This window comes from Pelobates fuscus, chromosome 3 (assembly GCF_036172605.1).
Source record: "Pelobates fuscus isolate aPelFus1 chromosome 3, aPelFus1.pri, whole genome shotgun sequence".
Classification (NCBI taxonomy): Eukaryota; Metazoa; Chordata; class Amphibia; order Anura; family Pelobatidae; genus Pelobates; species Pelobates fuscus.
This window is the reverse complement of record NC_086319.1, coordinates 388,725,895-388,750,945: the sequence shown is the minus strand read 5'-3', so window position 1 is coordinate 388,750,945 and position 25,051 is coordinate 388,725,895. Positions and strand designations below refer to the sequence as shown.

Here is a 25,051-nt window from a genome sequence, read left to right as displayed (position 1 = left end):
GACATTTGTAAGTTTGTGCACCGCCAAACATTATGTGGGTGTTAGACAATAAGCAAAAACAAAGTGGGATCGTTGTCATTGCATTAGGCCTGTGAACATGGGTTGCTATATCATAGATGTCACCGTGGCCAGCACGAAGCACGGTGATGTAAAAGTAACCTAAAGTGCTGCAGAGGTAACAAGTCAGAAACAGTCACAAATAAAAACAGTGGGAAATGTGGGGTGCTTATCTCATCTGTGGTGACAAGTGTCCCGGTCATCCAGCTCCTGCTAGAAGTATTAGGATTTAAAAGCCTCTGTGAACACAGACTTGCAGCTTTCTATATGTCGGGGTTAACTTTGGCAGTCTGTGTGAGAGCCATGCGGGTGGCTGTGGTTTGGGGTCAGATTTGGCAGTCTATAGGACTGTTGAAGCTGTCTTGGTAGTTGGTCGGGCAAAAATGTGGTATTGTGGGCGGTTGTGGCTACTATGTATAGATATCCTCCCAGTGCCCAGTGTTATATCAGATTCACCTTGGGATGAGTGAAGTCTTGCCCTTATGAGATGACTGCCGCATAAGAGACTGGCATGGAGTCCCGAGGGATAAATGTTGCGGTCTTGTCCGGTGTCCAGGTGTGGGTAGCTGGGGTGTTATTAGCCTGCCCAACCTGGATAAGAAGTTCATGATGCAGTCCCAGAGTCCGCAGTAGGGCCTGGGCTTCCTGTATGTCTTGGATGATGTGCGTGGTCGTCCCTCGTGCTACTGTCAGCGCCCTGGAGGAACGCCAGCGATATTCAATATTTTGGAGACGGAGCACTGTGGTGAACGGTTTAAGTGACCTGCGCCAGGCTAGGGTGCCTCCGGACAGGTCTGTATAGAACTTCAGGTCCATGTCTTCAAAGCGAAGGGGGGTTCTTCCCCGTAGGACAGAGAGGATTGACGCTTTTTCTTTTCCGTTGCGGAGGGTGAGGATTACATCCCTTGTGGCTGTTGTTGGAGCATTGCCCGGTTTGGGGACCCTGAAAACTCCCTCTGGGGCCAGTATTTCGGCTTGCCTGCGTGTCAGGATTGCTGGCAATAGGCGCCCCATGACTTTTGGCAAATCTGTATCCGGGATTTCCTCAGGGACTCCCCTGGTCTTAATATTTTTTTGCCATCTGGAGTCTTCTTGTACCGCGAGGCGGCGTTCATATTGCTGGTTCTGCTGTTGTAGCTCTAGTATGGATTGTTGTAATCCGGAAAAGTCCTGGGCCTGGGCTTGTGTGGTTCCGTCTAGAGTGGTGATGCAGCCTGTCAGGCCTTGTATGTCTGTGCGGAGTGCTGTGACATCCTTGTAGATCTGCCTCTGCAGGTCCGCAAGTATCGTTTTAAGGACCGCTGTGGTTACAGGCTCCGAGTCCGTGCCAGCTCCCCACTGCTTCCCCCCCCCCCCGGTTTGCGATTGGGTGTTGGCATATAATCTTCCCCCATGTCATCAGATAGTTCCTCGGAGAAGTCCGAGCACCCTCCGTGCAGCGCCGGCATGTTAGATTCGCTGCCGCCACGTGTTTGCCTCCACATCTCCCCTATTGTGAGCCACGAGGTGGGCTTTATGTGGAGTCGTTTTCTTCCTGTTTTTTCCCCATATGGTCTCGGGGTAGTTTCCGTTGGTCAGGGTGGAAGGGGGGTTATTTAATGTCATTTTATGTTCGTTTAAGGTACGGAACTGCTCTCTCTTGCGACTGATCACTTCAGCATTCCAATACACACCATTTTGAGTGTATATCACACACTATATGGGGAAACTCATGGCTAATAATAAACACATAGTTTTGCTAAATAATAAACAAACCATGCTAATCCTAAATCATGATAATCCTGCATGGATAAATAGATTATGACTATACCATATTATGTACACCCTATGTATGGATCTTAAATAATACTATTAAAGCTAATTATCTACAGTGCAGATCTCACTGCATGTAGAGCTAATTCCTGTTCAGACAAATCCAACTTACCTTTATTTTCAGACAGACTCACTGCCAGCACCTCCCATGTTGTAATTGAGTCTTTCACGGTTACCTTGACTTCCTCTGTGGAAATTCTACATTACAAATGAAGACAGGTGTTACAGGTGGGACATGTAATGAGTTTCCTTGAGCTTATTATGAGTGCTGTTACTTCCTCTTATTACTAGAGGTTTTACATGATCTTTTTATATACAGAGAAATATTGTACTGCTAGAGTCTCCTTTGAGTTCCTGGTGTCTGAACAATAGAACAGGGTCAATGATCGCAAAATCAAACCTTAACAATTTCTATAATTATAGTCCACTCATTTTAGACTGTAAGATTGCTTGAAAATGGCCCTCACCACCTTTTAGCTCTGTATGTCCAACTTCAATGCTGTAATTATTAATTTGTTTGTCCACCTGTTATTCAGTGCAGTGGGATAATTGTAACATTAATATTAAGAATTAATAATCAAAATAACTTTCTTAACAATAGTACTTAAGGTATATATAACCAGCCTCAAAATGTCACTAGTGTAACATGTTCATCCTCACCTTGCGGTATCTGTACTCAGCGGCCATGCGTCAGTGTACCTGACTCCTGCAACATGTTGATGGATGTCGGCCGCTGTGGATCCACACCAAATTATAGCCCCACGTCCGCCCACGGCGATGACAACGTCGGCGTGCGTGTGACGTCACACGCGAGACGCACGCGTGTTCTGGTGTCAAGAGACGATTTCGCCCAATCAGATTTGTAAAAGGCGTATTTAAACACATTTTTCCATCTCCTCATGGCCCTGTCATGGTTTCCCTTAGTGGTTGTCCGAGAGTGTGTTCCTGAGCGTTTATTTCTGGTTATTGACTTTGGCTTCGTTTGGCTTCCCTGTATTCTGGTGTTCCTGACTTTTGGTTTTTCCTCATCGTTGTGTCTCATTCTGTGTCCCCGACCTCTGCTAGTATTTTGACTATTCTCTGGTATGTTAAGTCCGGCCATTCGAAGGCCCGGTAAGATGTTACCTTTTAGTCCTAGGTGTGATAAAGTTCTACGTGCTGGATCAATTAGTAATCCTGACAACTAGTATACGAGTGTACTAGAAGACCTTGCAATCCTACATCATGTGATAGAATGCCCCAGGTGACAAGCATCCTTTTGCTGGATCACTGGATATATATCACGTTTTCAACTTGCACTTGGAGTCAATCTAATGCCCCGTGTAATGCTGTGCTCAGATCCTGCCTCAATATTGTTGTGAACTGAAAAGAATTTGCCAATATCCCAACCTTGCATCAGTTCTGCATCAATATAGACATGAGGATTGAGCACTTAGCACACATTCCCACCTCAAGAGAACCCTTCATCAGTAGTGACAGAATCAACAATGCCCACTCTAAATCTGAAACTAAAAGTGACGCAAGTTCATTGCCATTTCTGCATTGCAAATCTATGATGTTTTGGAGTCACTCTTGTGATATCAGGCACCACTTATTTAAACTCACTACACAAGGAAACTTGAGCCTTGAGCCAATATTTCCGTGACAATTTGAACAATAACATATCAAAATCTAGAAACTTTTGGAAATTATAAATAACCTACAAACCCCCTAAATCCACTCCTAACCCTCCACTGTCAAAGCGGACAACTAAACCCTGCAACACCCCTTAGCAAATGTCTTTAATTATTATTTTGTCGCTTGTTCCACCTGATTGCTAAGCTAATAATGACATGCATTCTGAAATTACTAATGTAAATCAGGCCTCATTTAGTTTGCAAAGACCCAATATATAAAATTAAAATTTAACTGGCATGGAACAAGAAGACCTAAATTTGACACAGTAGACCACTGCATTCTACTGTAAAAATGTAAAAACTCAGGTATTGGTGATCATCCGCTAAACTGGATGTATTGGATTGATCGTAATATGTGTCCATTTCTGCCAGCAACTCCCTCGGCCCCTTGATCTGATAGCACTTAAGGACAACCTTTGCAATAGCAAAAACCGTATCATGAAACCTCAAATAGCTAAAAAAAAAAATTGGTTAGATGGTTCAGCTTAGTATCCATAGCATTCTGTGATTCAGATGCATTGTTTAGATTTCTCTAATCCATTCTGATATCAGTTTAAGTAATTTTTAATTTCACTACAAAATTAATGAATTTGATGCTGTTGTATACATTGAGAGAGCTATTGAAAGCTACAGGAGCTATATAATGGTCATCTACACCTGATTGTGCACTTTGAAGACTAAAAGGGAGAGTTTAGATTTTCCTTTTGTTGTTCACGAAGGCTTAGAAGATCCCTGTGACGAAGTGCACTTCGCCACTTGCTTTTGTAGGAGCCTAATTGCCAGCCTCCTGCCTTATAACTATGGCCCTGGGATGGATGGCCCTTTAAAAACATTATTTTGGGCATATTGAGACTTTTGAGGCAGTGCACCTTTAACACTGTGTCCCCAGACTGTGAAAATACTTTGTTCGTGTACTTTTCCTATATGGTTCGGTAATTGGGGCTTACCGAACAAATTACCGAACAGGCGGACCACACACAAGTGGAGTGTGCAGCCCATTTACCTCCCAGGCTGGTGGTTAACCACAAGTTAATTGTCGAACACTGGGTGGCCGCCATTCGTATAGTTGAACACGTGGCATCGGCCATCTTGTTTAGTCTAACGCGGTCAGCGGTGTTTTGCTGTCGAGCTCATGGAACTGAAATCGGCTACATGACAGCACGAACACCGCTGTACCTTACCTTCTTTGCCACTTCTACACTTCGACGGAGATCGAAGTGCGTTCGAATATTAGAATGCCGCATTAATATGGGATATTTGCACGAACGGCCCCCATTCGTGCATTCGAATAGGACTTAGTCTTTTTTCTATGTGAAATAGACCGACCGCACAGCCTAAATCTATGGAACTCTTGGGCAGGAAAGCCATGCTTGCGGTTGGTCAAATAGGACTACCAGCTATCTTCCGAACCACTGAACCAATTCGGATGATTTTTACATATGTTTGTATACTGATTATGCTGGTTTAGAATATGTAACTTTTATGGAATTGCATGTATAGTTTGGAAGTTATGAATATTGTATAAAACTGTATATTTTCCTGCCTGTGATAATTAAGTTAGCCCATTGTGTTCAGTAATTATATCACAGGCAGAGGGGAGAGTTTGTGTGTAGTATTTGGGAGTGTCTAAATGTACAAGTCTGTCCTGATTGGTTTTTACAACTTTGTGTCCTGTGATCCACAAGGTACACGTGGGTGGTAACTGTGTGGTAAAACCTGTATATAAGTGCCAATCAACCCTCAGACTGCTGAGTTCCTGTTTTACCCTCAACATAGAGCCTTGTCTCATGTGTGGGGGAAAAGGCTGCATCTACACCGGGGATTGCTATACGCTGTATACTCCCCTGGCTATAATCACTAAGCTCTTTTAAGAGCTTGTTCCTGCTTTGCTCTCTGAAGGAAGAGGGGTTCACCCACTGTAGCCTGGAGCCTTGTCGTAGGTCCAGGGTAGGTAAGAGACGGCAAGACCCCAACCAAGCTGCGGCGGTTCGTGGGGTCTGCAGTGCTTAAGGTGTTGAGTGGAGTGCTTGGAGCCCTCGGGAATCACTAGGAGCATCCATCAACGGAGGTACTCAGTCGGGGTGCCAGGTGATCCGTTACAATCCCTAAGTAAATACTTTTCTTAGGGATATGTTAGGATAACAAAAACTGAAGGTTGTTATTAAGAATCAGATTTTGTTTGGTTTCTATGCTAGTGTGTGATGATTAAGGTAGTTTGTGATGAAAGCATGACAAAGGAGGGAAGAGTTCAATGCATGACAATTCATCTGGGTTCCCCAAGCAAAACATTTCCAAAAAAAACTTGTTACCCTTTCTTTGAATCTTCCCTTTTCTGTGATGATCCTCTTACCTTGGATGTGGTAGTAGTAGAGAACCACTTTAGGACTGTAGGAACCACTGCTACTGTTCTTCACGATGATCTTTTTTTCTATCTCTGTACGTGGCTGGCAACTTATCATTTACTCTGTTTTCTCAGATCACACCAAACAACACAAAGGCATATGTAATAGGTGAACTTTGGTAAGACTGATGTGTGCTGTCACCAGCCGTGAGCAAATAGAGCATTATATCAGTGATGAAGAGAAACATGGTATGGAAAATGGGATAAACCTCTAGGACGGTGAGGTGTAGGTAAACAGGAAAATGAAATGGGATAAACCTCTTGGACGGTGAGGTGTAGGTAAGCAGCACTCTCTAGCCACCTGAAATCCAGAACTACTTTCACTACAGTCCTATTGTTATGTCACTGTTGTTTTTTACTAGTTAGTTTGTGTTAGAGTGATATTGTCTAGTAGTTCATGATAATATGGATTTCAGCAGGCCAATCTTCTGATAAACATGGTTACAATTCAGAAAAGGGCCCACAATCATGTTAAATTCATAGAAAGAAACCATTTGTAAGGAAGATTCATTGTAATTGAGGCTTCATTTATTGGATATATTACAGATCTGAATATAACCAGGTTAGAAAAAAAAAATAATTCAGCTACTAATAAGCCTAAAATGAAGAAAATGAATAGGTCACTCACCCATTGAAATCTGCTTTTGCTGTCATTTGTCTTACAGTCCATAGCCAGCTCTCTGGGAACTGAGTCCTCACTGTAACATCAGCATAGTCTAAGAAATTCTCATCCTCATCACCTGGAAAGCAGAATGCAGATTTATTGATCACAAGTTAATGCAAGGGATTAGATCTTGACATAGAATTAGTAAAAACAAAGAGATGTTTACACTTTGTCTGATACCAGTAAAGTTTATTGTATGTATAGAAGCCCTATAAAGGGTTAAATGTGAAAGGGTTTATAAAATACCCCTTCCTGTCTTACTGGAGATTCTTGGCTGATATCAGCATATCTAATGGCTAGTGTAGGAACTAACCTATTGAGGCTTGCCTTGACGTGGCTGGTGAGCTTATATATTCAAATGGCCATTGGAATAAAACTAAAGAGCCTCCATTTTGTTTTAATGTACATGGGGATTTAGGCCAGAGCGCAGGTAACGTTCTCTTTTTTTTTACTATGTATTTTAAGCTGCTGGATACTAAGCTACTGCTGCTGTAAGCGCGGTGCTTTTTTGTGTTTGTACTTGACATAGAATTGTCACTTGCTGGAATCAGGAATTAGTTTGTTACTGCTATATGTGCTGTTCCCTCTTTTCAAGTTGAGCATGATTAAAGACAATTTTACTTTTACAAACTTAATTCTATATTTTTTTTATAGAAACTCTGTCACCTTACCTTTTACTTGTGGAAATTAGTGGTAGGACGGCACTAGATAAGGATGGCGCAGGTATAGATTTTGATAAATAGCTTTAATTATGTTGAAATGTGGTGGGAAGGTTGTTGAGGATCATTGGCCATTGATCATATGTGGAGTTGCTGAGTGGTGCTGGGGATTACCAGCACAGAGAACTAATCATTACCTGATACTACTAGTTACATTCTGAAGGAGCTTGAAAATCTCTTAGATATGCTGATATATATATATATATATATATATATATATATATATATATATATATATATATAAAAGGGTAAGGCATTTTCTGCATGTTATTATTAGGGTTAAAGAACAATAGGACAGGGCTGGCTAATTTACATTTCACTTCCATCCTCAATTGTGAGGATAAAGCAAGTAATGTTTGAGTCATCCTTGTTTAAAACTGGTTGTTTATTAATTTGAATTATCTCTGATGAAGTGCATTCTGTAGTTGTCTCTTGTTCATACCAAATTTTGCAGCACCCTTGTAATAGATTGAACACAGAAAAATAATGAACACATACTCATACAAAAGGAACTGCGGTCCCGCTTATGAACCTACAATGTATTGATGCTGATGACAAGGATAGTGATAATACTACTATGAATAAATAACAGTTCCTTAAAACCCAATTTCAGGATAAACCTTTATTCCATGAATGCATCATATAAGTAGAAGCTACTCTGTAAAGAAAATTTGCAAATCAATAAGTGCAGTAATCTCTGGAACGCTTAGAAAATAGAGAGAAAGGATAAGGAAGTATTTTAAAAAAAGAGAGTATATGTTATGTTTATCCACAGAATGAATCTACCCCATTCTTCAATGAATTGTTTGCCTGTCTTTGCAAGACAGAATTGCTAATTCCTCCAAAAGTGAGGTTTGTTTACATTCATTTGAATCATTACATAATGATATAGGTTTAGAAAAGACTGTGATCCACCAAATTGAACATTTCTGTTGCTGTTGTTGATCCAAAGAATTACACTTTTAAGTGATCATATCACTGAATGGGAAAACAAATCCAATTAAAAAAGAGAAACATCACTTTTTGATCTTGTCTCTTTTTTTTGTTTGGAACTCCGTGACAGGGTTTTGGTGGTAGGTCTTTTTTGTCACTATTCCGGTTCTACATCATAAACACTCACTTCTCTCCAACGAGCTTTCTACTTTCAGTTTTCGGTCCAATTCCTTTTTCTTTTCTACATCATTGCAGCAGTCTAGAAAGGCATCCACACACTCTTTCCCTTCTTGGATATAGCGTGAACGGTGCTCACAGCTGTGACCCATCAGATTTTCCTGCATCCCATCTTGGCAGCACTTCTTCAACAGACCATTATATGAGGAGGCTGAAAAATGAGGACATGTGGTCATCAGTCCGAACCCAGAGAGAATTTACAATGAAGAGAAATGGATGTGATGTGATGAGAAGAGAGAACATTAAAAAAGAGAATTGAATCAGATGGTGACTGAAAACATGCTAGGGATGTCAAAACACTAAAAACCAGGAGGTAACTGTTGAGTGGTTAGATGTATAGATGTACCTTTGGTAGCTTTATATTCAATATATGCCACGGATGACCGACGTTTGCGATTTGCTTTGATCTCACAAAATTGTTCTAATGGAAGAGAGAAAAATAAAATAATAGAGCAAAACATATGAGGACATCAAGATGAAACAGCAAATGAGCTTTCATTCCATGGATATGTAAAATTCTAGATTCAAAAATCTGTTTGTATAGACATTATCTCCTTAGTTCACGGTGCACATCCACCACTTACGTCATGTAGTATTCCCTGCTTCAAAATATTTTTTTCTCACATCATTAACGTATTATCATGTAAAAGGAATCCAACATCCATAAACTAGTATTTATCTATCAGATACATTATTGCAAATATAGGGATACTAATTACATACATTATTGTGAGGCTTAAGGAGACAGGACACCAACTTGGATTACTCAACTAACTCAGAGCTCATTTCATGGTTTTCCTTAAATGTAGCCATTACTCAATCCTTGTTCTGTAGCACACAATCAGCTTGAGACATGGTGATTAACCACATGCACGTGGTTGTCAGTCATTTTAGGAAGGCAATGTTGATACAGGCTTATATTTAAACTCCTTTGTATGAGTGAATAGGAAGCCTCCTCAATGGGGACCAGGATAAACACCCCCTAGTTTCCCCTAAGGACAGTCAGCTCCTGCACTTTGGACAACTCATTTGAAATCTTTGAACTGTCCATTAAATAAGGATCAACAAAGATATTGTCAATAAATAACAGAGTAGTTATGCAGACTGATATATAAATTAAATGTGCACACTGCTTTCCAGAGCACAAAAAAAGCACAGATTATGTTAGTTATTATTACTTTTTGTTTTTGCAAATCGATTGCTATTTTTTCTTTTACAAAGTTATTAAAAGAGAGCAACAAACAGAGTGGATTGTTGTATGATTGTATATATTAACAGCACCAGAAACAAGAAATGGTAGCGGTTTTATTAAAATAGTTTACAGTTTGAAAGAATTGTATAGAATATATTTAACAAGCTAGTATTCCATCAGGTTTCAGTTTATGATGCCCGGTCATACCTGATCTCTGTCTGGTTGATGTTTGGAATGTTGTATGTAAGGCTAATCCTGCATCATAAAACACCCCCTCATTGTTCGCACCACCTCCTGGAGTGCACCCGATGTCCGACTTCTCAACAGAGTCCCAGACCTGAAACAAGAAGCAATGTTTCAATAAAAAAATAGAAAGTCCATTCCAAGAAAAAAATCCAATATGAGCAATACGTTTGTTTAATCACTCACTGATAATATAACTTGAATTGTAATAACAAATAAAATATAACCATAGTGAACAGAAGAGATATGAATATATGTGAAACCTCACCTTAAAAAATAAATATTCACAGTTATATAGTAATAATAATGATTTAAATACATTTATATTTACTATACTTTTTTTTTTACATCTCCTCGGGTTTACACTTTTTTATTTTCCATCTTGATAGTGATGTAGAATTATTAAAAATCTTTATTGAACTTGTATTGAATTATTGTACTAACTCCATTTTAACTGCATACTGTGAATCCTCCATTTTGTCCTCCTAACCTGACTTCTTCAATCCTCCATTTTGTCCTCATAACCTAACTTGTTCATTTTAAAACTACATTACATGACAGAATTTCCCAGCACATCTAATACAATAGACAAAGACTGTATTCTCTATAAAGACATGATTAACTCAGGAACTGCTGACTTTACTGACTTTCCCCTAACTTGCAACATAGTATAATTTGAAGGCCACGAGAACACAGTAGTAATGAAATGTTCTATTCATAAGAGACCTTGCACCTGGACATGAGGCCCGATATCACTGACTGTGTAAAATGACGCTCAAGCCCCCCTTTCCACCGAGTAAACCTCATGCTGGGAAAGATGGCGCCTGAGCCTTCTGTCCACACCCTTGTCCAGAACAATACCACCTCCCGGTGGGAGGACACCTAGCTGGTCACTCAAATCCCTGAGCCAATTAATAATATTGATGGGTGGACACTGATATAGTCACATAACGTTTAATCCAATTAATGATGTTTATTTGTTATTATCTGATATTCAATGATGATGTCATTTTGCTTTTAAAAAGATCTACACAACTGTTTTCCAACCAGATTGTATTAAATTTTCTGAAGTGCTTTTAACCTGAACTCCATGTGTCAGTGTGAGCTTACTTCTGCGTATACGCAATTTAATCATCTCAGATTTGGACAGGAACAGATAGACATTTAAACATATTTGTTTATTTCTAAATTAATCTACATCAATTTGGCGCCCAACGTGGGGCCATCGGGCTATGTCTGGCCGGTGAGCCGTCCTAAGGAAGATGCTGTTGGACGGGGGAATCCTGGGGGTAGGAAGGGAGACTGATCACCTCCAAGTACACGGTAGAGACTTCTGCAGAGCCACCGGTATGTTCCGGCCCCTTTGATTGACCCGTCCACGTGTCTGTGACTGCTTCCCGGGAGGACATCAAAGACAGGTAATATCTTGCCCGGTGTCTCGTTACTCACTTGTTTACCTGCAATTTTAGTCTATCTGTTGCCTGGGTGTGTTTGAATTGTGTTTGAATTGTTTGCCTGTTTCCCCATTTTGAGATAAAGGGGGGGTGGACCTGCAGGGGATTTGCCTGGGGTTCTGTCTTGCTTGTTTTCCCCTTTTTGGGATAAAGGGGGGTGGACCTGAGGGGATTTGCCTGGGTCTTCAGTGTGTCTGTCTATCTGTTTGTATTTTACCCCTTTTGGGATAAAGGGGGGTGGACCTGTGGATTCGTTCCTGGGGGTCTTCTGTTGCCTGTTTTACCTCTTTTAGGAACCACGGTGCTGTGGTTGTAGGGAAAAAGGGGGGTTGACCTGTGGATGCGTTCCTGGGGGTCTTCTTTGCCTGTTTACCTCTTTTAGGAGCCTCGTGGCTGTGGCTGTAAGGAAAAAGGGGATTGTTGGAACTGTGGATTTTGTGTAGACTCATAATTTCCTGTGATCCTTCTTGTGACACTTTGAGAGCCCAGCTAGCCTCATTGTGCACGTGGTAACCCACAGTTTCGAGTACTGGGGCTAGTGGAATTCCAAGTTTGGTAACCATTGCCCCGAGTGCTGAGGCTGGGGGGTATTCCAGTTTTGGTAAACCTCAGCTTCGGCTGGGGGGATTCCAGTTTTCTTTTGGTAACCACAACCCTGAGCGCTGGGGCTGGTGGAATTCCAGTTTTCTGTTTATTTGTGGTAGGGGACTTAGTCTTGTGGCAGGGGACTCTGTTTCCTGGGGGGATTCAAGTAGGCATTGCTTGTTTTCCGCATCACGTGGTAGTGAGACTTATAAGTGGGTTTTATAGGGGCACTACGGGAGTGAGGATAGAGGTGGCCACATTCTTGTGGACTGCTGTGCAGAGGGAGGCTGACGGAACTCGGACCGGTGTCAGTTGTTTTCCGTGGCCGCTGGTAGTGAGACTTATGAAAGTCATTCTCCGAGCGGGGACACTACGAGGTTGAGGGAGGTGACTTTGGAGTAAGCACACGAGTAAAGGAAAGGGATTACTGTTGATTTCATTTGAACTGTGATGCATGCACTGTATTTCAACTGTATTGTTGTCTTGTCTGTTTAATTAGGAGTCTCATGAACTCCTGTGTCTGTCCCTAAGGATTTTTCCTTACTCTTTACCTTTTCTATACTTCCTATATTATTATTCTATCCTCTCCTATTTCTATTGTGAGAGAAGTGATTGGTCACACACTTCTCACCTCCAATTAGTGACTAGTCTACGTTTTGGGAAGACGCACTGGACGGGGACCCACCCCTCTCGAGTGTCAGTCCACCATTGTAGACACTGTTTAAAACCTTTTCCCCCTATATCTGGGACGCCTGTATAGGAGGGGAATGGAACAGGGTTAGAAAAGCCCAATAAGGGCTGGCTAGCGCGTGTGATCTAGTTGAAGATAGAGATTGCTAAAGTGTGTAAAATTGCTGTGCCTTCATGTGGTAGATAACTAACAGAGAAGAAAGCAAGCTTACTGGTACAGAGTAACAATGCTATTCAGCAGGAAGGTAGGGTTGAGGAAGAACTAGATCACAAAGGGTTAAGAATGTATGTATATTATAATAATTGTTTTTGTATTTTGTGTTAGCCATTACCCTGGTAGAGGGTGGGGGTTTTGTATTGAGTTTCACTGAAGAGTATTAAATGTTGTGTTTTTGTGTCTCTTTGCTTGCAATAATTGTAACGTAACTGTCCTTCCAGCGCTGACATGGTTAAAAAAACTTCATGCTGGCTCTCTCCTTGCCTTCTGTGAGACGCGAGGGGGGAGAGGGAGGGGTGACATTCCTGATTTTTCAGTTCTGCGTTCAGTAAAATTATTCAGAAACTAATAAGATTTAGCAATGGAACAAAGTATTTTCTCCAAGACTGTTGTATAAGATAAGGAGTCAGGGATGTAGCTCAATGTTTATTACGAAGGTTAGGAAAGTGAATCTGATGCAGGAATAGAGAATTATTTGGACGAGTTAAAAATGTAAAGGCAAGTGTGATTTGTTGCATTGCTATGCAATGTGGATAGAGGGAATATGCAAAGTTGTTAAGCTAGATTGTGAAGAGGAAAAGTGATTAATGGCTGTAGGTATATTGTTTGCATTCCGTGAGTTTATTTATTTATTTTATTTATTTATTTATTTTCCGCCCGTGTATTGTGTCATGCTCATCCTATCTTAAAGACATGCTGTCTTCCTTAATTCCCATATATTATGAACAAAAAGGTTACGGTTACTAGAATTATCCTACTATTAGTTTCCCTATATCAGGAAAGTGTCTGTGACAAGTAATGGTTAATATGTAGATAGAATATATATGTCTATCGTTTCACGTATAAGTAACAAGTGTGTTTTAGCTTTGTGTACAAAGATTGATAACATGCTGAAAGAAGGGTTATCTTAAAGAACATTTACTAAAAGAAAGTTCTAATAAACCAAGATTTCTTGAACAAATGGTAATACAATTAGGGATTGGTTTCAAAATGTTTTTACTGGATAATGTTTGCCTCCAGATTAAAAGACTGACTAATATAATTTTTTTGTTGTAAACCCAGATATTTTATTATTGCATATGCATAGGAATTGAGACTTTGGGCATTATAGTATATTAATTCTAGATCTGTTACTAGCAGCAAGTGCTTAGCCTTATGCCTATCCCACGCATGCTTAAACACTTCTACTGAGTTAACCTCTACCACTACAGTTGGAAGGCTATTCCATGTATCCACTACCCTCTCAGTAATGTAATGCTTCCTGATATCATTTTTAAACCTTTGTCCCTCTATTTTTGAGACTATGCCCTCTTGTTATGGTAGTTTTCCTTCTTTTAAATATAGTCTCCACTTTTACTGTGTTGTTTCCCTTTATGTATTTAAAATGCTTTTATCATCTTTTCACCAAGCTATACCTGTCAAGATCCTTTCACCTTTCCTGGTGAATTTTACCCTGCAATCCATGAACCAGTTTAATAGCCCTTCTTTGAACTCTCTCTAAGGTATCCATATCCTTCTGAAGATATGGTCTCCAGTACTGTATCCAGTACTCTGCACTTCCCTCTTCCTACTGCTAATACCTCTCCCTATGCAACCAAGCATTCTGCTAGCATTCCCTGCTGCTCTATTACATTGTACATTGTCATTAACAGCCAGAAACTGGAGTACAAGAAGTGTGAATTAATGTATAGCCATTTATAAGCTTAACAAAATCTCCATTATCTTTTCCATTTATTTTGCAGAAGGCAATGTTATTTGTCTATTTTGTATGTTTTAAAAATACATTATCAGTAAAGAGTAGAATAAATTTTATCCCATTTACGAGACATAAAATTGTGATAATGTATATTTGTGATATAAGTAGAAATTACATTTTGAGATGTTAGATATAAATTATTAAATTAAGAACGAGAGTCAGGGATAGCGTCTGTCTCCGCGGGCACAAGACCCCGTGTGGAGAAGTGGTGGGCAAGCCATCATGGGCCACCCATGGGAGTGAAACGTTCGAGGCTTGTGGAGACGAGATGAGCATGTTAGCCTTTTATTATTTTTCTCTAGGGAAAGCTTAGGGCCAGTTAAAAGTTGTTGTACATGGGCTATTTGCAGCCTCCATTGCATTTCTACCTAGTCTTGATTTCTGATGTCTCCTCCATTGCTACATCACCTGTCTGCTCCCTTACCTGCCCACCCCCGCTTATTCCTCCCACCGATCCCTCCCCTTCATCTGCAGTCCCCCACTTTCCCCTACTGCCCCTCCCTCTACTCCACCTTCTCCTCCTCCTACTCCTTCTTCCTGCTCTTACTCCTCCCTCCTCTTCCTACTCCTCCCTCTACTCCACCTTCTCCTCTCTCCTCCTACTTCTCCTCTTCTCCTCCTCCTACTCCTCCCTCTACTCCACCTTCTCCTCTCTCCTCCTACTTCTCCTCTACTCCTCCTCCTACTCCTCCCTCTACTCCACCTTCTCCTCTCTCCTCCTACTTCTCCTCTACTCCTCCTCCTACTCCTCCCTCTACTCCACTTTCTCCTCCTCCTACTCCTTCTTCCTGCTCTTACTCCTCCTTCTTCTTCTTCCTACTCCTCCCTCTACTCCACTTTCTCCTCCTACTCCTCCCTCTACTCCACCTTCTCCTCTCTCCTCCTACTTCCCCTCTACTCCTCCTCCTACTCCTCCCTCTACTCCACTTTCTCCTTCCACTCCACCTTCTCCTCTCTCCTCCTACTTCTCCTCTATTCCTCCTCCTCCTCCTCCTACTCCTTCCTCTTCTCCTTCTCCTACTCCACCTTCTTCCCTCTCACTCTATCCACTACTCATTCTTCCATCTCCCCACCACCATATCTATATCCCTTATATGCTTCCTCCCTTCTTATTCCTTACCAATTTCCTCCACCCATAGACAACTCTGCCTCTACCTGACGACATTATATTTTTGAAGAGATGTTGCTCTGGCCACTCTTCCGCCACTTCCCAGGGGGGAATACCACACTAACGAAAAATTATTCAGACATGAAAGAATTGTTTTGGGCACTCTCAAGGAAATAGTGCGGCCCTGACCCAGATTCCCATGGAAGTAAGGGAGGTGGCTGTCCCTCATGTTTTTTCTTCACTAAGTCCCCAGAAATCTCATGAAAGGAACTTGACTCATTAGAACAAAACATGAACATTCAATTTACAAATCTCTACAGAGGGGGGTCAGCAAGAGAACAGTGAATAGAAAGACAAAGTAGCTTTACCAGATCCTGACTCCACTCTGTTTGCGGATAAAGAGGAAAGGTACCATACTGGATTTGCTGTTGCTACAGAAGATCAGGTACGTCAAGCACCTTCACTTTCCTCACTCACATCTGCTCAAGACGCTGAATTGACAGCCTTCTCAGTGGCATACAAAATGCCTGAAGGAAGACATGCCAATATCTACACTGACTCAAGACATGCCCTGGGTGCAGCACATTATTTTGGATCAATCTGGAAGATAAGAAGCACCACTCAGCTGACTAAAAGCTGCCAACCAAGCCACAAGTGCACCAAGGGAAGTGGACAGAATGGTGTCCGCTAAAGAAACTTCCATACTCACCATGTAGATCCTACCTACAGATCTCAAGCTTCTGAAAGAATGACAAGCAGCTACTGACCCTGAAGAAATACAAAGCTGGAAAAACAGAAAGGGGCAACCCTTGAAGACGGGCTGTACTCCAACGCTCTTAAGCTCTGTTTACCCAAAAACATGTACTGGGCAGTGAGCCCATGGAACTTTATACCTATCCAAGACCCTCATGAACTCTTTGATCTCTAAAATACCCCTAAGCACCTAGCTAACGCTCAATATCCCTTTCAAGAATCCAGATGACAAAGAGCTACTGGGTCAAATATGCACTAGTTATCATAGACATTTTGTCAGGATGGCCAGAAGCCTAGCCGGTCATCAATGTGACAACCAAGACCATATACCCAATAGTGCATTGTGAAAGTTGCAGAGATCACTCAGTGGATTCATTGTTCCAGATTCAAGACTCTCTCTGCAACATGAGAAGTGACATTTGTTGATTTTGACACACTTTTGACTCTAAAGAAAAAAATGACTTGTTAAATAAAAAGATACCAGCAAGTAGGTGTTTGATGGCCATAATAATGCCTGACCACCTGCCATCGATGGAAAGCCGAGGACCCCAAAAGGAGACCTCGTGAAGCTGAAGGGATCCAAATGCCAAGCTTCCTCAGGATTATTTGCCCATCCTGAGTTTGTGGTGATATTAATATTGACTAAATGATCCGAGTCCACCTACGCTGATGTAGCGTGGGACAGGTTTAATACTACACCCTAGCCAAGGTTATTATGTCAATACACATAATACATGACAAGGTACTCTTGACACACCACATTCATGCTTCAGAACATAAAAAGGAGCACCCCTCTAAAGGGAAAGTTTGATTGATATATATATATATATATATTGATGCCATAGGTGTGCCAAGGGGGGTACCAGATGATTTTGCAGTAAAAGGAAAGTTTGAGTCCATTTTCCCAACCGTCACTGCTAATAATAATAATAATATTTTGATTTGCATTTATTATACCTATTGCAACCAACAACGTTTACCTGTCACCATGACTACTTGTGCCTATATTCCAGATAACACAAGTCCATATGGTAATGTAAGCTTGTCTATTTATGATGTCCCTCTGAAGAACTAAGAAGACTTTAAGAACCGTTACTTCATAGGGTTTCTGTGCCTTGGGTTAACACGTCTTCCTGATACTAACTTAATAAAGTTTTTATCTCTTAGAATATTAACATTTCATAGGGGGGACTGATGTAGAATTATTAAAAATCTTTATTGAACTTGTATTGAATTATTGTACTAACTCCATTTTAACTGCATACTGTGAATCCTCCATTTTGTCCTCCTAACCTGACTTCTTCAATCCTCCATTTTGTCCTCATAACCTAACTTGTTCATTTTAAAACTACATTACATGACAGAATTTCCCAGCACATCTAATACAATAGACAAAGACTGTATTCTCTATAAAGACATGATTAACTCAGGAACTGCTGACTTTACTGACTTTCCCCTAACTTGCAACATAGTATAATTTGAAGGCCACGAGAACACAGTAGTAATGAAATGTTCTATTCATAAGAGACCTTGCACCTGGACATGAGGCCCGATATCACTGACTGTGTAAAATGACGCTCAAGCCCCCCTTTCCACCGAGTAAACCTCATGCTGGGAAAGATGGCGCCTGAGCCTTCTGTCCACACCCTTGTCCAGAACAATACCACCTCCCGGTGGGAGGACACCTAGCTGGTCACTCAAATCCCTGAGCCAATTAATAATATTGATGGGTGGACACTGATATAGTCACATAACGTTTAATCCAATTAATGATGTTTATTTGTTATTATCTGATATTCAATGATGATGTCATTTTGCTTTTAAAAAGATCTACACAACTGTTTTCCAACCAGATTGTATTAAATTTTCTGAAGTGCTTTTAACCTGAACTCCATGTGTCAGTGTGAGCTTACTTCTGCGTATACGCAATTTAATCATCTCAGATTTGGACAGGAACAGATAGACATTTAAACATATTTGTTTATTTCTAAATTAATCTACATCAATAGTATTCATTAAGCATGCCAACAAGAAACCCTGTTATTCTGAATTGGTGCATCAACCAAAATGATCTGTTATAATAATTCTGCAAATAATGATAGATATATAGATCTTTAGGTGGGTGTCATGTTCTATTTTTGTACCACAAATGAACCATGCATCTTTGTCACTCACAATAGGAACAAATGTTTTTGCTTGGACAAACACACCACTTTATCCACGGACGACACAATTTCAGAAAATAATTTAGTTAACACAGAGTAACAACACAATAATAATAACAATATAACAATCTTGTAATTCCTTGCTTCACATCCCAATGTAATTCATTTATTTTGCTCACCTTTTTCTGTGTGATTTTAAATTTGCTGTTCAGCACAAATACACCTTTGTCCACAGCAACAAGTCCCACAGTGGCTTTGTGGTCGGCCTTAACTGTTAGAGTCACTTCTTTAGAAGGTCTTATTATATCTGTATTTTTCTTTTCACGTGTCACCTCCAGCTGAGTGTTAAAATAAATTTATATTTATGGTGTGCTTAATAATTGAGCAACCCACTGCACAAACACACATGAACTAAAATATATATTTTTTTATTTTGTGTACTGTAGACAAGACATTTATATCTTATATCTATAACAACTTTACAATAATAGAGTTGGTGTAATTGCAATTTAACTAAAGGTGCATTTTAAGAACCATAACCCCTGTTGTGTGCTTTGTGGTTATGGTGCTAGGAGTTTACTGGTGGTGGTCCACAGTAAGGAGCCAACACATTTTTGGAATGCTTTAACACTTACACGGGTCCCTCAAGCATTTTTGCTCTTCTCATCTTTTGGGATCTTGCTCTAAGCCAATGAATTCCTTTCAAATGAGGATAAAACTGATATTGCTACAGCAGAATGGTAACTTTGGTTTACCCAGGTAAGTGTCAAACTCCATTAAAGATATGTTGTCGATCAGATGTAAATATTGTTTCTCGGTAATAGCGTTCTTTTCCAATACAAGAGAAACGGAACAGCAACTTTGCACCAGAACGACATTAGGTTCTTGGAACAGCATTTGATTAGACACTGCCCAGCATGGACAAGGTAATTAGTGCTGGGCAAAAAGGAGGTGGATCAGCTTAGTTGCAGAACTTGAAGAAGATGTATTATTCTAGGGACTTGAAAAAAATATTCTAAAACGAATAAATGATTATTTTAATTTTAACTGCATTGTTCAAAAACATTAATAAATATAGACATATAAATATAGACAGACAAAAATGGTTCAGCGCTGAGTGGCCAACTAGAAGAAATTTAGGAACAGGCAGAAAAAAACCTCAACACCGTCAAAGAAAAGAATGAATACAATTAAATAATAATTAGGTTGCGCCTTGCAAATAGTATATAAAATATTATAATAGAAAATATATATATTTTTTTTACTTACAGTAAAAAGCCAAACAGAACAGTTAAAGCCCAAAACATGTAATTTAGGAATAGATAAGAAGTCCAGTATTTTTTGAGTTACGTTTGTGGATCTGTTTTGCGGAAGTCTCTGGGTAGTGGTGAGTCTTGGTCCAGTTAGGACATAAAAAGGGAAAAATAACTAAAATAGTGTAATATGTCTCAAGCAGATAAATAGGTGAGTGAATCTACAGCTGACTTTTTATATATTTGTATCTGCTTAAGACATATTACACTGTTTTAGTTCTTTTTCCCTTTTTATGTCCTAACTGGACCAAGACTCACCACTACCCAGAGATTTCTACAACACAGATCCACAAACGTAACTCAAAAAATACTGGACTTCTTCTCTATTCCTAAAATACATGTTTTGGACTTTAACTGTTCTGTTTGGCTTTTTACTGTAAGTAAAAAACTGATTATTTTCTATTCTAACGTTTTATATACTATTTACAAGGCGCAACCTTATAATTATTTGATGGGATTAATAAAAATATGCATTTTTTTTAACCTATTGTTTCTCTCCAATCTCACAGAATTTTCACAGGCACTTTTTAGGAAAGGGAGGAAACTTTCTCGAGTCCCTTAATACCTTCAGTTTAATACTTGGTGATTACCTCGTTACTATTTCACAGAAAATAATAAACCAATTCGTATAAACTTGCTTCCCTCTGATTTACCTTAAAAATCACCTAATATAGGCATTGGTTTAATAGCTTTCCAAATGATTCATTACTGTTAGAAAACCTTTCTAAATGACTTATCTGCAAATATTACTATAGACTTTAATAGAGACTTCTGTAGATAATTTATTTGGAAAGATTCTCAAACATTATTGAATCATTTGGAAAGCGTATTACATCAAGGTCATAATAAGCGAAAAACTCTGTTTCTAAGCCATCTCACCGTTCCCATGCAGGAGTCAACCACGTCCACCCAGACAGAGTCTGAAACAATCTCACGTGTTGCCCCAGTGACGACTGTGTAATATGCCACGATACGGAATGATGGGATAAAATCTTCCGTGATCGGTAGTAACATGGTGACCAGATTCTGACCTGGCTGACGTAACTGTGTGCCCACTTTCATGATCTGTCCTTTGTTTAGAATCTGAAAAAGTAGGGAAACAGCAAGTAAGTGAGTGAGTCCTGATTTCTATGTTTTATATAGGTAAGCATGAAAAAATGGCCTTTACAAGAAACAAGATTCAGAAAAAGAGTACAATACAATCGCAGTATTTCCAATAAAGGGATAATGTGAGCTTTCTCTGCCCATCCCTTGTACGATTGTTATCCAGTTTCGGTAATTACCAGGTAGGTGAACTGATTAATTTGGTTTGCAATGTCAGTTTTAATGTTCCGAATAACAAAATCCACATTAGCGTTTCCCCCCAGTTTTAGTTCCGAAGTAGCGATGCTGATATGCAGGTAATTACCAGCCAATGGGCTGTAGGCCGTGGCTGTCATTGATGCAGAGGCCTGGCGAGATTCTGGCAATTTGGTGTGTGCCGTTTTTACCTTGTAATAGAAGAAAGAGGGGAATTAGAGGAACACACTGCAACAGAAGATAAGCAATATAAATAATATTACATAACATGTATACAATAACTAATCTACTGTGACATGTGGGAGATAATCTTACATCAAATGTGTGCTCTTACGTTAAAACTGGCATAAAAAGTATTCAGTAAGAAGAACATCAAAGAAAATATTCTGTAATATACCCAGGAGGCATGAAAGAAGATAAGATATTCTCTTTGATTTTGCCAAGGTCTTTAGTAAGGATGGCCGTTTTATCCTATTGAACCAATTGAAAATAACTATATAAACCTCAACCGTGTGGTATATACACCCACTCCAGTTAAACAGTGGAGCGCTATAAATATAATGACTTACCCTTACAATGTGGGTAAGGTACAGTGATCTAAAATGATAAACACATATATAGTGCAATATGACTAATATTATGTAATGAATATAACTCTAATAGGATTCACTCACATTTTGTTGAGCCCAGTTAGAACAGGGTTAGATCACATGAACGGATGTGCACTACGGTGACACTGCCCCTCTTCCTCTATGCCTTGATGTGCATAGAGGAAGATGGGCAGTGTCACCATAGTGCACATCCGTTCATGTGATCTGGGCCTGTCCTAATTGGGCTCAGCCAAATGTGAGTGAATCATTCAAAATCAAATGTGAGTGAATCATTCAAAATCAAATGTGAGTGAATCACTCGAAAAAATATCAAAACTGCCGCAGACTGAATTTACTGAAAACATCAGCACCACCTATCTTTGGTAAAGAAAGCAGCTGGACTCATTGATAACATTAGCATAATATCCTACTGTGTTTATCTTAAAAAGTAAACGTGTATTACTATATTTTGTAAATGCTCCTCAGGAAATAATTTTAAATAAAAAAAAAATGCAATGTATTATTTCATTACAATAAACAAATAAATAAATACGTGGTGACGAACTGAAAATGTACAGGGCTCCCCATGGATCTCCTAAAGCTGGAGCATGCTGGGTAATGGCTCTCCCAAAACCAATATGTCCTGGCAAATGTCCTATATGGAGTGAGACTTCCCCAATGTTGAACTGTGATTGACTGACTTTTGAAATTCACCCACAGTGAAGAGGAGAGCTTCTCAACATATCAGGGATATAGAAATGGCCCCAGTGACTGAGCAGCTCTTCATTTTTAGTCCTTACAGCCATTTTATTTGCGATAGCAGATTATTTTATCTCTTTATTTTATATGAGTTGTATTAGAGTTTTATTATTCTTTGTGTTGTTATCCAGTCTACTTCGATCAAGATACTGGGGGAATTTTTTTTTTTATGAAATAAAGAATTGTTATTTAAAAGGAGTGATTGGTTTGTTTATGAAGGAATACCCAAATAAGGCCTTGGGGACCCTTGGCTATTAATGGGGATTATTTCTGACATATAACCATTGGAGTGTGCATCTTCTATTCTCTTATTTGAAGGTGTGTTGTGGTTTTCTTTTCAGTACTGCAGACAAGTTAGGTTTAAGCTAGAGAGATTTTGCTTTGATTGCATAACTTGGAGTTCTGGAAAGGAAAGGAGAGGTATAGTAGTTCTCAAACATTAAAGGATAAATATTGTTCTACGAGTATTAAACGGTAAACAGAAATGTCTTGTTTTTTGTTTTGTATTGAATAAGGACGTTTTGCGTCTCATTATTGTATTATTTTAACGTTATATGTTCACCCAGGCCTCCAAGTTGTCTGACTTGGGAAAGTAGAGTGCCACCCGTAGCCTACTCTGCTGTTTACTTTGTGGCAGAGTTCACTTGAAACATTTTCTAAAGTACCTGCAATCGGAGACTGAAGTCCGTGAATGTTAGATAATGCTACGGCATGATTGGTCTGATATAGCGCATTCAATAATATTAACAACATATCAAAGACTGTTAGAATAGTTTTAAAAAGGAATATTATTATGGTCGTTCTCCTCTTGTAGCTACAGAAATTATATTTCACTTGCATAATGTCTCACTTTTATGTCCAGAGTTTTTATGTTGCCTTGTGTGTTCAATGTAAGCCTTGTGGTGCCATCTTCTTGAGTATTTCCTGGAACGTTTCCAGGTTCAGCCAAAACAGGGACTCTGTTTGCTGGAGAACCATCTGGGTTTGTGACAAACACCTAAAAGAACGAAGCAGATAATGTTTTCCTATGTTTAAAGCACATGAAATGTTGAAAGTCTGACTTTTTTTTCTACTAACTTAAAAGGAGACAACTTCTGGAATAAAAGGGAATCATGACGGAATATTTCCGTCATGTGTCCTTAAGGGGTTAATCACTGTACATGGATTACAAAATGTATTTCCTGTGACACTACTATCACTAATAGTTCAAAAAATATTGTGTAGGCTTTTAGAAAGATGGTCGGGTCACTGTAAAATTATTAATGCAATATTTATTTTGAAATAATATTTTTTATTTTATTATTACTGTTTTTCTGGTATTCTGGTATTCTGGTATCATGGGCCACTAAAGCGTGCAAATAACTTAATAAGAGAGACTTGTAAAAAAAAAAAAAGTTAAAGAATTTAAATAAATCCTTGTGTTCTTTTACAAAAACAAACAGCTCAAAAAAAACAAAACAGATGTAGCTCAGCTGCCCACGCATTTTTGGTTGCTTTTCAATCTCAAAATAAACCCCAATATCAGATAGGTCCCTTTTTATCCTTGAGCAAGAGTTTCACTTATGTCCTAAATCTGTTTGACATTTTTTGGAAGTAACCTGGAAACAGATATTCTATGAGTAAATGTAATCTTTATTAACACACCAAAAACACATACCGTGAGGTGAAACGGCATCCCTGGTTTAAAAAATTTGGACGTTTTGGTAAAGAGAATTTTATATGGAGATTTCACAATGAAAATATCCTCCAGTTCGGCTTCTACCAAGTCACTGCCTATTAGAGAGACAGATATATCACCTACATGAACATTGTATCACTGTGTGACATTCACGCATAGAGTGGTACATTCTACAGATTTATTTAATGATATATATTTTTACAAACTGTGTAGTAGCATGAAACTCGTTAAGCAACAGTATTGTATAAGTAAAATTGTGCATATTTAAGTATTCTGGGACATTTTGAGAAACTGTGCACTTTTAATGACATGCATTCCTGTCTCCTGGCAGCAAAGCCGTTTTTACAGAAAAAATTATAAGTTATTATTTATTTTTTGACAAATCTCAAATATAGGTTCACAATGACAGACCATTGAAAAAAGAATTACTCCAACCAGAAATATGGTCAATTAAAAATATGCTTTTATGTTGGAATAACCCTATACAATATAGATTACACCCTTTACATTGATATGCAATCAAATCTCTTGCTCACCCTCTCCTTATCTCCTTACTAAAACCGACTCATCAGTCTCACAAGGTCTCATATAAAGACTACCTACATCCAATAGTGAATTCTGCAGATAGAATTGTTTGATTATTCTTAACATATCATTCTCTCTATTTTCCATTCACTGGTTATCCATTTTTATTGCAAACACTGTCAAATATATATATTTGTGTGCCCCAAAGCCAACAGAACACTTACC

General features: G+C 39.3%; 1 protein-coding gene across 1 annotated transcript in view; it reads right to left on the bottom strand.

Moving 5' to 3' along the window:
* LOC134603563 (complement C3-like) overlaps nt 1-25,051 on the bottom strand; it is a 127,182-nt gene that overhangs the window by 73,105 nt on the left and 29,026 nt on the right. Inside the window, exons 10-19 of the mRNA XM_063449656.1 lie at nt 24,281-24,396; nt 23,474-23,620; nt 21,259-21,465; nt 20,855-21,058; nt 18,842-19,000; nt 9,899-10,028; nt 8,846-8,920; nt 8,450-8,650; nt 6,575-6,686; nt 1,982-2,067 (exon numbers count right to left, since the gene is read on the bottom strand). Of these exons, the coding sequence (XP_063305726.1) occupies nt 1,982-2,067; nt 6,575-6,686; nt 8,450-8,650; nt 8,846-8,920; nt 9,899-10,028; nt 18,842-19,000; nt 20,855-21,058; nt 21,259-21,465; nt 23,474-23,620; nt 24,281-24,396 (1,437 nt within the window). The remainder of the gene's footprint in view (nt 1-1,981; nt 2,068-6,574; nt 6,687-8,449; nt 8,651-8,845; nt 8,921-9,898; nt 10,029-18,841; nt 19,001-20,854; nt 21,059-21,258; nt 21,466-23,473; nt 23,621-24,280; nt 24,397-25,051) is intronic.